Genomic DNA, 15,703 nt, shown 5'->3' on the forward strand with positions numbered 1-15,703 from the left:
CCCCCGCCCCCCATGTCTCTCAGAATCTGTTAGCTTAGGTTCCTGGACTACAGTCTCCTCGCTTCTCCTGCCAGACAGGCCTTCCCCAGTGTGATACCTCTCTGCAGTTCAAGCTATACTCTGGGCCTGCAGTTTCCTGGATGAGGAGCGAGGCTATTGGGAACCGGCCCCTATTGTTTTGATTCCCTCCGCTGGTGGGAGGGGGGAGTTGGAGGTCAAGTGCCTTTACCTTTCCCCATGCCTCTATTCACGCTCACTCTGATATTCACGCCCCCGGAAAGCCGGGGAGAGATTTTATGCGATTGTATGTGAGAAGTGCTAAATGCCACACACCTGTTCTATCGCTAAACTTGTTGCGATCTGTCAGAAACTGGTGATGGTGACGTCAGCTCTCCAAGATGGTGGCCACTGGCTTCCTCGGTGGGTTGTCCGGTGTGGAGGACAGACCTGGACTGTTTCTCTCCCCCGTCTCAAACCCAGAACTCAGCCTAGAGCACAGTGAGGGCACAGTTGGCAGGACCCCACAGAATCCACAGCACCATTTCTCTGTGTTGCTGACACGCTGTTTCTCGGCGCGCCACAGTTTCTGGCTGCGGGGCGGGCCGCCAATCAATCAGCCTGAATCTCCGGGTGCACTGTTCACTCGCGATTGAGCCCCAGTAATTGATCCTCGGGTGCTGGAAATCCTTCTTCTAGGTTTCGGTGCACCCCAATTTTGCTGGAAATTCCTAACAAGATAGCTTTTGGCCATTCTAACTCGTTATTCACCTGCGCAGTGACGCGGTACACGAGGGTGATGCACTCTATTCGCCGCCACCTTCCCAAAAAAGACACTTCAAAATTTGAGCACACTAAACTTTCCCAAAATTAGCATTCTCCCATCTCATTTTCACATACAATATTATCTCTCACTTGTACATTTTCCTTCTACACTGTATCAAACCCTTACACACTGGCACCAATTATACTCTGTCTTCTACTCTGAACTTCTTCCCAGGCTAATCCCTCCTTCAGTAGGTCCCAGCTTAAACATAACTTCCTCCACAATTCTTGCCCTACCTCATGTGGTTCTTATCGTTAAGTCTATTGATGTGGTGAATAACATTTATTGATTTCCGTATATATATTTCAGTAGGTCCCAGCTTAAACATAACTTCCTCCACAATTCTTGCCCTACCTCATGCCCATCACTAAACCACTCACACTGGCACACATGCTGAGGCTGGCACTCTCATGTATTCCCAGACCATCCGGTATCTGTCTATTTAGACAGAAAGCTCCATGATAAAAAAAAAAAAAAAAAAAAAAAAAAAAAAAAACCATCTGCCTTGCTCACTATTTTATCCCCAGGTTAACCAATATCAAATATATAGTACACACCTAAAAAGTTTTGCTACTTGGGTAAAATAGTTGAGAACAATCTCAAATAATGGCTAAAGTCATAATGAGCCCTAGTAAGTTTCAAAACTAATATAATATACCCTTAGAAGAATGAGCTTATTTTATAGGCAAAGGTGCTCTCCTCCCCCTTTCTTTTCTGTGAAATAGTTTGATGCTCCATAAGGAATAGAACTCTCTAGACCAATTCAACATGTTGGGTTGAGATTCAGGAAAAGTGAAAATGGCAAAAGAAATGCCAGCCACATGACCTAGAACATAGAGAACTTTCACAACTAAAAACATAATGAACCAAAAACCTGACCAATATGGACAAGTGAAAGAATTCCCTGTCAATTGACAACTTGCAAATATGTGAACATTGTCAAGAATATTTATATTTCTAGAAAGTCAAAGTTCTATTTCCAAGAATTCAATACTTTAAAATGGGGAGTAAAGGCAGTGAAGCCAAGTTCTTGGTATGAAAATGAGAACATGTCCCAATTCTGTACTTAGACTAAAATGGGTTGGGGAGATAGATGAAGGTAAAGAATAAAGAGTTCTATCTAATAAGACAAACAAGTGATGAGATAAAGTTAAACAGATCACCTGAGGCGGCCTGCCAATCAGCATAAGACATGTTAGAGGATGAGAACAGAAAAGGAAAGGGAAGAAAAGATGAAACTAAATGACCTTAAAAATTCACTTTGAGATGGGCTGGGGTTGCAGTTCAGTGGTAGTGCACTTGCCTAACACATATGAGGTACTAGGTTCAATCCTCAGCATCACATTAAAATAAAATAAAACATAGGTATTGTGTCCATCTATAACTAAAAAAAAAAAAAAATTAGAAAAATTCACTTTGAGAAATTCTGCAACTAAAGGCAATCCTTCTTCCCTAATAAGACAGAAGCAAATTTTAAATAGGGAGAATCCTAGTGGGGGATTTCTCTCTGTAAAGAAAAAGAAGATATCCAGCCACAACTTGGAGAAAGTTCAACAGTGAACATAAATTGAATACCTAGAAACACACCCTAAACACTTAGAAATCCAAGGGAAATTTCACTTTTCCCTATCACATCTCTTCCTGTATTACTAACATTTCTGTCTTAAACAAGGCTCTATTCAGATCTTAAAGAGCTTTTAAATGATTTTTTAAAAGACATGGGAGTGAGCAGAAGGAAAGTATACACATAAATTTTTCTAATCCACTAATCCTAGGAAAGTCTGCAGGCAGATAAGGACTCTGAAGAATATAATAACAAAGGAATTGGAGAGGGAAAACAGTCCTCTTCCCTGATCTCCAATCTTCAGGTGAGAAACAAAGCAGAGTGACTTTGGTTCTAAAGTAAAATAATGTTCACATAAAACATCTCAATAAATCCAACTGTGCAGTGAACATGCAACCCACTCCATACATTCCTCCAGCTCGTAGATGCAGTGTAGTGCTCCACTGTATCCCAGCTGCCACCACTGAGGAGTGCAAGAGAAATAAAATATCCAAAACCTTTTCACTGAGTCTTCAAGTTCTTTCTTCGGGATCAGTAAGCAATGTTCTTGGGGTATTTATAGCCCTGAGGTTCAATATTAGTGCATAAAATTATTTTCTCTTTTCTTTCAGGTTTCATTAAGATCTCAGTTTCCACTAAATTGTGTTAAGAAAAACTCAGCACTTCACAATACTATAAAAAGGTTTCTTAAAATGTCTCCTTTTCAAATGTCACTAACAGCAGCAAAAACAGAATACCTTTTCAAACTGAAAAAAGTATCTATTATCTAACAGATCTTTGTAATATATTAACATAATTTAATTTTTGAGGACTGTTCATTCTTTTCATCACAAGGACATGTCTCAAGTGACATTAATCAGTAGCTAAATATAATCTGATTCAATAGCTCCCATCTAACTGAACACTAGTCAACATTCCATTTGGATGGCCTGTGTCCTAATAAAATCATATGGGTTATGTATGTATCTTATTATTTCCATTCCAATTCTCACTTCTCAATTAATCAGAACATATCCTTCTAAAATATTCTTAAAACTCATTTTTCCATTACTGATCATGAAGTGGAAGGAAAATAGAAATTTCTCTGGACCCTTCTGAGTTCTTAGCTAAGGCTCCCAAAACAAAGGACAAATCAACAAGAGAATAACAAATATGTGCACACACAGGGAAACGTTCTCCAAGAAGTGGTCTTAAACTCTAGCTTATACAGGGTCTTCAAAGAAAGAAATATGTAGGGGAGGCAAATGATAGGAAGGTGACAAGAAAAAGCATGGAAAACAAGAATAAAGTTTGTTTTAAAGACTTGAGTTGATGCCTTCTTCACTGATAGGAATCTCTAGTGATTTAGTCTTCCTTCTCTTCCTGTTTCAACCAGTAAGACACCCTTACAAATGCATATTTCCACCTCTGTGTAAATTTCCTTACAAATGGGAAATTTGTGTTTTTTCAGGGCTTCACCATGTCTGCTATTTCTCAAAATAATACTTCTTATAATAAAGCAGCTTATTTGGGACAGCATGCTCTGGTCTCCTACAATCACAAAACCCTTCTGCTAACAGCATCTTAAAAATACCTTGAGAAACACAAAACAATACTATATTCCACCCACTTTAGTTGGCTTGAAGGAGCCAATGTTGTTTCTACTACAAAACGAACGCAGGGTGAAAAAGAGGAGGAGGAAAGGAAAGGAAGAAACAAACTTAGCCATTCTTCAAATCCACTTCAACTGGGAAGGAAAACAGAAATGCTACTTCATGTATGGAATAAAAATTTAAGGATTCCCCTTTTTTATTAGAGCATTATTGTTCTACATAGTAGTAGAGTTCATCTCCACGAATTTGCATATGCGTGGAATTCTATTTCAGTTGATATTCCCTTTTTCTTCCCTTCCTCCTTCCCCCGATTCTTCTTCCTCTACTATACAGATCTTTTTACTCATCTATTATTATTTTTTTTACTTACACATAAAAGTGAAATTTCCTATGGTATATTTATATGTACAAATAGCACAATATTTAAAAATTCATTCTGTACTTAATCTCCATTCCCATACTTGTTCTCTCCCTCTCCTCCTCCTCCTACTCATCTTCCCCATATTTTTATAATATCCAATCCTCCTCTCCTTCTTTTTCTCTAGCTTCCATGAGAGAAAACATCCAACCCTTGATTTTCTGAGACTTCTTATTTCACTTAGCATGATGTTCTTCATTTCTATCCATTGGCCAACAAATGGCATAATTTTTTTCTTCTTTATGGCTGAAACTTCCACAATTTCCTAATGCATTCAACTATTTACAGGCATCAGCACTGATTCCATAATTTGACTATTATGAATTGTGCTTCTATAAACATTGAGGTGCTACAGTATACTGATTTTAGTTCTTTTCGATAGCTACTACTGATTGGGATAGCTGGGTCATATGATGGTTCCATTCCTGGTTTTTTGAGCAATTTCCATGCTTCTTTCCAGAGTGGTTGTACTATTCTGCAGGCCCACCAGCAACACATGAGTGAACCTTACCCCCACATCCTCAAAAACGTTTATTATTGTTTGTGTTCTTGATAATTTGCCATTCTAACAGGAGTGAGATAAAATCTTAATGTTAGTTTTGATTTGCACTTCCCTGATTGTTGGAGATGTCAATTTTTTTTCATTTATTTGTGGGTCATTTCCAATTCTTGTTTTCAGAAATAAATGTTTAGATCTTTTGTCCATCTATTGATTGAGTTATTTGGGTTCTGGGTGTTGATTTTGAGTTCTCTATATATTCTGGATACTAATCCCCCGTCAGAAAAGCAGCTGGCAAAGATCTTCTCTCCTTCTGTAGGCTCTCTTTTCACTTGTTTCCTTTGCTGTGTAGAAACTTTTCAATTTGATAGCATTCCACTTGGTTTTATTTCTTCAGCTTTAAAAGTATTGTTAAAGAAGTCAGTGCCAACACTGATATAATGGAGTGTTGACACTATCTTGTCTTCTAGCAGTTGCAGAGGTTCCTAATCTAATTCTTAGTCTTTGGTCCATTTTGATTTGACTTTTGTGCAGTGAGAGAGACAGATGTCTAGTTTCATTCTTACAATATGGCTACCCAGTTTTCCCAGCATCATTTATTTAAAAGACATTTTCTCCAAGTATTTTTGGCACCTTTTGTCAAGTATCACATGGCCTTAAGAATGTAGGTTTGTCCCTATGTCTTCTATTCTGTTCTATTGGTTTTCATGCCTATTTTGTTGATAATATCATGCTGTTTTGATACTATAGTTCTGCAGTATAATTTCAGGTCAGGTATTGGGACATCACTCCTACATCACTCCTCTTGCTCATGATTGCTTTGGCTATTCTGGGTCTCTCATTCTTGTAAATAAATTTAAGGATTTTTTTTTTCTAATTCTGTGAAGAATGTCATTGGTGTACTATTTTTGGTAGTATGGCCATTTGGACAATATTCTGCCTACTCAAGAACATGGGAGGTCTTTCTATCTTCTAGGTTCTTTGATGTTTTTCAGTGTTTTATAAATTTTCATTGTAGAGATCTTTCACTTCCTTGGATAAATTCTCAAGAGTTTTTTGTTTTTTGAGGCTATTGTGGATGGAATGGTTTTCCTAATTTCTTCCTCAGCAGAATCCCTGTTGAGGTATAGGAAAGCTATTGGTGTATGGGTTTTGATCTTATATCATGCTACTTTGCTGAATTTACTTATCAACTCTAGAAGGCTTCTGGTGGAGTTTTTGGGGAGGTCTTCTACATATAGGATCATGTCTTTAGCAAACAGAGATGACTTGATAACTTCCTATGTAGATTCCTTTAATTTCCCTCTCTTGCTTGACTAGTGGTTCTAGAACTATAATGAACAGAAATGGTGACAGTGGACATCCTTGTCTTGTTCCTGATTTTAGAGAAAAAGTATTCAGTTGCTGTCCATTTAATATGATGTTGGCTTTGGGTTTGTCATGGACAGCCTTTGTAATGTTGAGGTAATCCTCAGTTTCTCCTAGTACTTTTAGCATGAATGAGTGCAGGATTTTATCCAAGGCCTTTTCTGAATCTATTGAGATAATCATGTGATTCTTGTCCTTAATTCTAATTAAGTGGTAAATTACCTTTACTGATTTACATACATTGAAACAACCTTTATCCCTGGGATGAAATTCACTTGATCATGATGTATTATCTTCTTGATGTGTCTTTGAATTAAGTTTGCTTATATTTTACTAAGGATTTTTGCATCTTTAGTAATCAGGGATACTGGTCAGTAGTTTTCTTTCCTTGATGTGTCTTATTTGGGTATGAGGGTTATACTAGCTTCAGAGAATGTATTTGAGAGTGTTCCTTCCCTTTCAATTTCATGGAATAATTTGAGAAAGACTGGTATTAATTCTTCTTTAAATGTCTGGTAGAATTCAGTAAGAACCCATCTGGTTCTGGGCTTGCTTTGTTGAAGGCTTTTAATTGCTCTTTCAATTTCATTACTTGATATTGGTCTGTTTAGATTTTCTATATCCTCCTGGTTTAATTTGAAAAGGTCATATGTGTCTAAAAATTTGTCAATGACTTCTAGAATTTGCATTGATTGAAGTATAAATTTTCAAAACAGTTTCTGATCCTCTGTATTTTAGAAGTATCTGTAGTGAGATCTCTTTCTTCATCTCTAATTTTATTGATTTGGATCTTCCCAGTTTGGTTAGGGGTTCATCAATCTTATTTTTCTTTTTGAAGAACAAATTCTTCATTGCATTGATCCTGTGTGTTGTATTTTTATTCTCAATTTCACTAATTTTGCCTCTAATCTTTATTATTTCCTGTCTTCTCCTCTGATTTGAAATCATTTGTCCTTCATTTTCTAAGACCTTGAAATATAAGCTTATTTGTGACCTTTTCTTTTAATGTAGACACTAAATGCTATAAATTTTCCTTTTAGAACTGCTTTCATACAGTCCCAGAGATTTTGATGTTTTATCTGTTTCCATTTGCTACTAAGAATTTGATTTCTGGGGCTGGGGTTGTAGATCAGTGGTAGTGTGCTTGCCTGGCAAGCGTGATGCGCTGGGTTTGATTCTTGGCACCACATACAGATAAGTAAATAAAGGTCCATCAACAACTTTAAAATATTTTTTTAAAAAAGAATTTGATCTCTTCTTTGATTCATTCTTCATTTAAAGGAATATTATTTAATCTACATGTATTTATGTAGTTTCTATTGTTTTTTGTGTGCTGTTGATTTCTAGTTTCATTCTATTATGCTCTGATAGCATGCATGGGATTATATCAATTTTGTATTCACCAAGACTTACAATGTGATCCAGAATATGGTCTATTTTAAAAGATTCCATAAGCTGGTGAAAAGAATGTAAATTCAGCTGTTTGGGGTGAAATACTCTGTAGATATCTATTAAGTCCATTTGATTTAGAGTATTAGATTGGAAATCCTTACTCATCTTATGTTTTGATGACCTTATGATGATCTTATGCCCCTTTTAAAGGGAGGAGAAATCAAAGATGGCACAAATGTCAGCAACAGAATACAGTCTTAGGATGAAGGTCAGGTTGTCTACTTTGATATCTATAATACTACCTGCCACCTATATAGGGATAGATAGATAGATAGATAGACAGACAGACAGAGGTATAGGTAAAGGTAGAGGTATAGGTATAGATAAGGAATCAGCATTTAACATCAGTACCAACAATAAAAATCTGTGAACTAGATCAGACATTTGACAGCAGGTGTCTATGATATTATCCACCATGTTAATAATCACAACGTGAACGGGGTAGGAATTAAATAAACTATATAAAATTAGTGAGATTATTGTTTCTTAAATAAGAGAAAAATTGGGTAGGAAGGCAAGTTTGAAATAGATTTTTTAAAAAGTGATCAGAGGAGAGGCAGGAAGCAGATGTCAACTATACAGAAGAAATAAAAAACTGAAAGCAATGAAAAACAAGAGAGCATGAGGAAAAAGGAAGTTTTGGCTATTAATGGAGAACAGAGTGACGAAAGGGAGATAGAAGGGCCAAGAACCAGTGCTGCATCCTGCACAGCCAAACTTGCAGTACCAGCGAGGAGTGATAGGGGATAGAAGAAACTCACACATGCAGCTTATGAAGATAAATAGCTGGGATCAGATGGAGGGCTGCTCTCTGATGGCACATCAGATGTTCTCTGATGGAGAAGCAGATCTAAAGAGTTACAATGGCAATCTTTATTTATATATGTCTCATTATCAGGTTAAAGACTATGCAAGCATTATTCTTTGTACTCAGAAAAGTTAAAGAACTAGAAACATCTATGCAGCTTTTCCACAGTTGCAATGTGCAATGTGAGGAGTTTGTGTAGTGCTCAAGGAGGCCCATTCTTTAAAGTTATTGTTAAGCGGGCAGGCTCAGGAGTAGCAGAGCAGGTAAAACATTGTGATTGTCTTTCATGAGAATTCCTCTATACCTGGGATATAAGTGTCTGAGATCAAGGTCAAAGCTGGTAAGACTCTTGCACAGAGCCTCCTCAGGTGGAGCATTACCATAGCAGCTAAGCATTACCATAGCAGCTAAGCATCCTGTGCCCTTGCACAGAAACATTCTCAGGGTATGCCACAGCCATGAAGTCAACAGAGACCCCCAATCTCATCCACTTCTCTCCTATTCTCTGTCACCACTCTCCACAAACCAAGGTACAAACAAACTCACAAATATAAGATCAAAACAACTCAAATCCTCATATAATTACATCCCACCAAATTCAAATCAAGGCTAAATAATAGGTGCAGAAGAAAGCTATTAAGGTGAACATGAAATTATATATTTTATCAAATCTATTGGCACAACAAGGACATACACACAAAAAAAATTATATATAATGGAAAAAAGTAAAAATACACAATATGAAATGATGTTTGAAAAAAGGTTAAAGATTTTTTAATTTTATATAATTATATAAATGGGAATAGGAAAAATAAGAAGAAAAAAAGAAGAGAAAGAAAATTTAATGAAAAATAAAAGGTCTGTTTCTACTACAGTGGTCAAAATTATTGGCAGGAATGAATTTTCATTTTTTATATTTATTTTTGGCTCTGTACCCCTTAGGTCAAGGGTTGTTAAGTCCAATGTCTTTGTGTTTCTCACCTATCTGCCAGCCAAGAATACTAGTTCTTAGTTTCTAATCTCCCAGTGACAGCCTGGGTAAGACTGGGGAGTTCTGATGAATTGTGGCATCCTGTAGCAGGGATGATACAGAGCTCTAAATAGGAAGTTTCAGTAGTTGCAGTTTTGTCTTGGGTGAATTGTGGAACTCTGTTGGTCGGTATTTGGGATTTGATCCATGCCTCCTATTGCTGTGGAAAGGCCAATCTCTGCTAGGTGGCTGGATTTCTGGGGGCCCTCGTAAAATCCATTTTTAGGGAATAGGAACTAACCCTCCACAGGTTTTACCTACAGTGCTATGAATGTGAATTACCAGGTATCGACCCTGGAGTGCAGACACTCCTGGGTGGTAGCTATAGGTATCTTCCTGAAAGCTCTTATGGGATACCAGCAACAGAGAGATTTCTCTCCTTGGTAGTTGGAGCCTATATGAGCCAGATATAATTTTCTTTGTTGCTATTTCAGTTGCTTTGGTTCAGCACACTCTGCAGTTCATAAAATATGACTGGTGGTTACTTCCTTTACATGTTTCCACTTTGTCTCTGCAGGCTGCCACACAGTGTTTATGGATAGTCCCAAGCTGTGCCTGCAGTTGTTTTCTGGGCCAGAGATCTCAGTTCTCCCTGAACTCTCCATCCTGGGGATTTGAGCAAATTTTGGTTGGTTTCATTGAACTTTTTTTCCCCACTGAGTCTGTGTTCATGAAGATCAGCCTCCCTCTCTAATTCACAGGTTTTCTGTCTGTGCTCCCTGCTTCCCTTCACTGGCAGCCACCAGCCAAGCTGGCATGTCTCTAACATACTATTCCTTATCTGTTTAAAGTTTGTTTCTATGTCTCTAGTTTCTTTAATAGTCCAATATAAAGTTTCAGTGAGTCCCCTTTGTTATCCATTTGCTGAGAAACAGTCTTTCCACTTTGTAAGTCTGATGCTGAGGAACTGCCTGGAAGTACATTCTTCCTCTAATCTACCAGGTTCTTTCTCCCTCCCCTTTCTTCTATATCTTTAATTTTTAAACAACCTTCCCTTCTGTTATATATTAGCATAAGAAAATGTAACCTAGAGATTTAATGGGAAAAACACATTAGAATTTTTTATCCTTCAGAAATAGAATGAACTATTATTTCCATTTAAAAAAAAAAATCATTTCTCTGTATTGTTGTTTCAGTATTAGGGATTGAATCCAGGGTCTCACACACATTAGGCAGGTACTCTATCACTAAGATATATCCCCAGTCCCAAAACTGCTCAAATCTTTCTTCAGAAATATTGGAAAAACAAAAGTTTTCACATCATTTTGATTAACTATGTGAAGAACCACTCAGTAACATTTTTATCTTACCAAATACCAAAACAGAGTAAATGTCTGAATTTTCAAAATCTGAAAGAAAATAGAATTTAGCTATCTCCCCTGCAAAGTTCTGTGCCATTCTTCATAGTGCATGACAGTAAAACTGTAATTTTCCATGTTGGGTAAAAAAATAATACTTTCTACAGCAAGAGAGGAAGGAGGTAAAATCAAGCTTTCTGACACAGTCTTTTGGATTGTTCAAATTCCTAAGAAAATTCTTTTAGTATTAAAAAAAATGTATTGACCAGAATCAAAACAAAAACAGAGACAACTACTATTCCTAAAACTTTTTCTTAAGCCTTATTTGCTCCAATTTATTCACAGTTATATATTAGGTTTGCTCATTTAAATAAATAGGTCACTGACCTAATATTGTCTCTGTACTTTTAGGTCCTTTGTAAGATACCTCAACCCTATTACTTAAATCCAAACCAAATTTAGAAGTGTTAGTAAAAAAAAAAAAAAAAAAAAAAAGATGAATTTCAGTCAATCACAGGCAGCCAACTAATAATACTATACCCAAATAATGCAAATTTTGCTTTGTTTCTGTGTTCAGCTTATAAAAGCTCCCTGCTGCCAGGCAGAGGTCTCACAACCCTTCCAATGCTGAGTGCAGTCCGATTCATGTTCTTTGCTCAAATAAACTATTAATTTTGTCTGAAGTTTTTCTTTTAACCAATTAAAAATGTGTTTGCATGTAATAATTATGTACCACAAATTCTAATGAAAAATTCGAAAATAAAAACTTTTAGGGGGACAGCAAGATACTGGAGATTGAACTCAGGGGCACTCAATCACTGAGCCACATTCCCAGCCCTATTTTGTACTTCTTTAAATTTAGAGACAGGGTCTCACTGAGTTGCTTAGAGCTTCACTTTTGCTTAGGCTGCCTTTGACCTCGCAACCCTCCTGCTTCAGCCTCCCAATCTCCTGGGATTACAGGTATGCATACTGTGTCCAGCTGAAAATAAAAACTTTTGAGTAACAAACTGTTCTCAACATCTTACAGAAATGTTATCTAAAGTGACCTTGCCTCCAGCATCATCAACATCAACATCATCTAAGAACCTGTTCAAAAATACAAATTCACAGGCCACACTTCAGACTTACTAAACTGGAAATGGGGTGGAGGGGGGTTGTATTTTAACAAGCCCTCTGAGTGATTCTGATACCAGCCAGAATAAGAGAATCATTGTCTTTTGAAAATTTAGAAAGAGTTACACAAGTGACTGACTCTGAACTACACACTAATTATGATCAGGAATCCTTAACCTGACACTCATTTAGTATCACTAGGGAGCTTTAAAAATGAATAGGTCCAACTCCAATATCCAATTTATCCAATTTAATGGTTATGGGAGTTGAGGAAAGCTTGGGCACTGAGAATATTTTAAAGACTCCCAAATGATACTAAAGTGCAGTCAAAGTTGAAAGTCATTGATCTAGAGAATTATATTTAAAAGCTAGAGTTCATGAAAAGTTTTAGGTTAACTAGTTTGTAAATGAAACATAAAAATTTAGCTTTCAAAACCAAGCTACATAAAAAATTTCCATTACAAAAAAAAGCCAATTCACTCTAATCTGTTCATTTTACTCTTTCAAAAGGCTATACAAGACATTATCAGAATAGGATTTTTAATAATGTATTTTTTATACACGTGCACACATTGGCATGTTCTTATGGGAACATTGCCTTTACAAATCACCCGATATTCCTAGGGAAACAAGCCATATCATAAAATAACAATGAGGTACAAACACCAAATTTTGAGTTCAGATGAATATTGGTCTGGGATTGTGGCTCAGCAGTAGAGCACTCGCCTAGCACAGGCGAGACCCAGGTTCAATTCTCAGCACCACATAAAAATAAAGGCATTGTGTTGTGTTCATCTACAAAAAAGATTCTCTCTCTCTAAAAAACACCAAATTTTGAGTTCAGATGAATATACTGACTCAAATGAAGGAAGAAATCACGTCTAATTGTAATAGTTTTTATGACTGTCAAAAAAAAAAAAAGAAGAAAAATTAGAACTTAAGTTTTTAAGAATGTGATAGGCAGACCTGCTGGGAGAAAAGACACATAAGTTTTTTATTTGTTTGTTTGTTTTAGGGGAGCAGATAAAATGTAATGTAAAACAAAATTTCTCTCCTAAGGCTTCTTCATCTCAACCATGGGTTGTTGTAATGACATGACTATTTTCTCAATTCTCTCAAGGATGGAACAGAGTACCATTCTAAAAAGCACAGGACAAAAATGGGATAGAAGTTAATTCATTACACACAGTGGCTGCTTTAGGGCGATGATTCTCAATCACTGGAATCACCTGGAAGGCCTGTTTAAACAGACTGTGGCATCTAAGATCTTGGTTTGACCCTGGTGTGGGATAGAAAAATATGGGTTTCTAATAAGTTCCCAAACACTGCTACTGCTGCTACTGTAGAGATAACACCTGGAAAGCCATTGCCTTCAGATACTAACACTTAATTGGTGTAATTCTAGTTTAAAAAGGCTGCTACAAAAGGAACAACCAGTGCGTTCAGATAAGGTGTAGTGCAAAGATTCTTCCCAGGTTTCTGTAAAGAGGAGGACATTCTGCCTGTTGATATCACTACAGGACACTTCACCAATCTTTTCATATTAAAATTAGTCCATATTTTTGGCTCTGGGGATTGAAGCCAGGACCTCTAGCATGTTAAACACACACTCTAAAACGGAGCTATATTCCATCCCCAATCCTCATCATTTTTATCCTTTTTTTTTGAACATTTTTGTTTTGAGAGAATTTCTCAAGCTTGTTCTCCACAGATACAACTTCACTATTTGTAATATTCAATTCTTTCTTACCTATTGCTTTCAAAATGAAATGTCAGTTCTGCTATTGTATTTTAGTTCTTCATCATCCTTCCTTATATTACTTGTTCCCCTTTTCAACTGGAAGCCCTTTCATCCGAGTTTGCTATCTCCTTATGGGGGTTATCTCCTGTTTCACTGGGGCCACATTTTCTTCTATGCTATTGGGTATGCCTATTGCTTTTCTTTTCACTTTTTCTTGGTTCTCTACATTCACAGAGTGGCTCTCCCTCAATACATCAGATTATTTGACTTTTCCCTTATTTGACAAGTTTTTTTATTTTAATTTTTTAAGAGATTTTATTTTCCCCAGGTTAACACTTCCATGACAAAGAAAGTAAACTAAACCGTGTCCTATATCACCCAACAAAAAGAGACCATTAGGCTGTCCTTGATTCTGCTTTCTAACTACACAGCTGCTAGTGGAACCAGCCCCCCAAAAATGATATATACAGGATCTAAGCAATTCCTGATACCCAAGAGGCTTAATTTATGGTGGTTCCACAAGAATAAGGAAGGAGAGGGAAATCTGTATTCCAAATTGGGATTGAACCAGACAAACATTCTACCATTGGCTACATCCCCATACCTTTTTCAATTTTTAAAAAAATTTCTGAGAGAGGGTCTCACCAAGTTGCGCAGGCTGGCCTCAAACTTGCAATTCTTCTGCCTCAGTCTCCAAAGTCATTGGGATCACAGGCATGGCACTACAATCTACAGCCAGCAGGTAGAATTTTTGAAATTCTACTCTTTAGCCTTAGATAGGCTAAGTTCTATCTGTTATTAGGGTTCAGATCACACGTCCCAAAGGGCCATTTTTTCAAAGTCTTTCTACAACAGCTAGCAATAAAGGAATTCTCTGAGCAACCTCTCCTAAAAGTATATCATTAGACTGTCAAGAGAAGAGCATCCTGCATTATGGCTAGAGGAAGGAATGCTATCAGAGAGGCCAAGAAGAACCTGAGCAACAGTCTAAGTCCCCCAGTCTAGGAACACTGTTTCGTACTCCTTTTCTGCAATCATATTCTCTCCAAACCATCCAGTCTGCATCAAACCCTTATAAAATACAGTCTTCCCTGGTCTTTGGGTTTTTAATATTCCTGCATCTTGTAAAACTTTGATTAAATAAATGTTAAGCTTCTCTCTTGTTAATCTTTTGTTCTAGCATGTCAGCCATGACCCTTGCAATTGGATAAACAAAAGATATTACTTTTTCTCCCCATACTATCTTTCTAAGCTGAGTTAAATTCACCATCTTTTCCATGAAGCAAGCCCCTTTTCCACCATAAAGATCCTTTCTGAACACTCACTTCTTTAAAGGCTTATCTTTGTTATAGTCATGACCATATAATTTACTATTTGTTCTATAATTATTTCACATTCATCCCAACTCCATATCAAGTCATTCAAAGTCAGTTACATTTCAGAATTCTTTATAATAGCAGAGGCAAAATAAATGTGTCAACTGATAAAAATGCAGTTTTAGAGAATTTCCTAAAGATTACAAGCACTTCCACCAAGGTGAAATTATATACAATAGATAAAATTTAGTCAACCTCATTTCCATCACTAATAGTCTAAGAGAAAAATTTTACATTCCTGTTTCTCTTCTGAAGCTGTTGAAAGCAAGAAATTGATTTGTAAGTAGAATAAAAAGCTCTACATATTAACAAAAAAAAAAATGCAGTTTTTGTTGCTTCGTGATGCACACATGTAATCTCAGCAACTCAGGAGGCAGCAGGATTTAAAGTTCAAGGCCAGCCTCAGCAACTTAGTGAGATCCTAAACAACTTAGCAAGACCTTGTGGCTAGTGGTTAAGTGCTCCAGGTTCAATATCTGATACAAAAAGAGAGGGGCGAGGAGGGAGGAGGAGAGAGGAGGAGAGAGGAGGAGGAGGAGGAGGAGGGAGGGGGGAGGAAGGGGAGAGGAGGGGAGAGGAGGGGAGAGAGAGAGAGAGAGAGAGAGAATGAGAGAGAGA

The 15,703-nt window shown here is 37.0% G+C and overlaps 1 protein-coding gene across 1 annotated transcript in view; it reads right to left on the reverse strand.

Moving 5' to 3' along the window:
- The window catches only part of Hibch (3-hydroxyisobutyryl-CoA hydrolase), a 77,095-nt gene that overhangs the window by 35,098 nt on the left and 26,294 nt on the right, over positions 1–15,703 (reverse strand). Inside the window, exons 6-7 of the mRNA XM_048808976.1 lie at positions 11,881–11,933; positions 10,040–10,180 (exon numbers count right to left, since the gene is read on the reverse strand). Of these exons, the coding sequence (XP_048664933.1) occupies positions 10,040–10,180; positions 11,881–11,933 (194 nt within the window). The remainder of the gene's footprint in view (positions 1–10,039; positions 10,181–11,880; positions 11,934–15,703) is intronic.

This window comes from Marmota marmota, unplaced genomic scaffold, assembly GCF_001458135.2.
Source record: "Marmota marmota marmota unplaced genomic scaffold, marMar, whole genome shotgun sequence".
Lineage (NCBI taxonomy): Eukaryota > Metazoa > Chordata > Mammalia > Rodentia > Sciuridae > Marmota > Marmota marmota.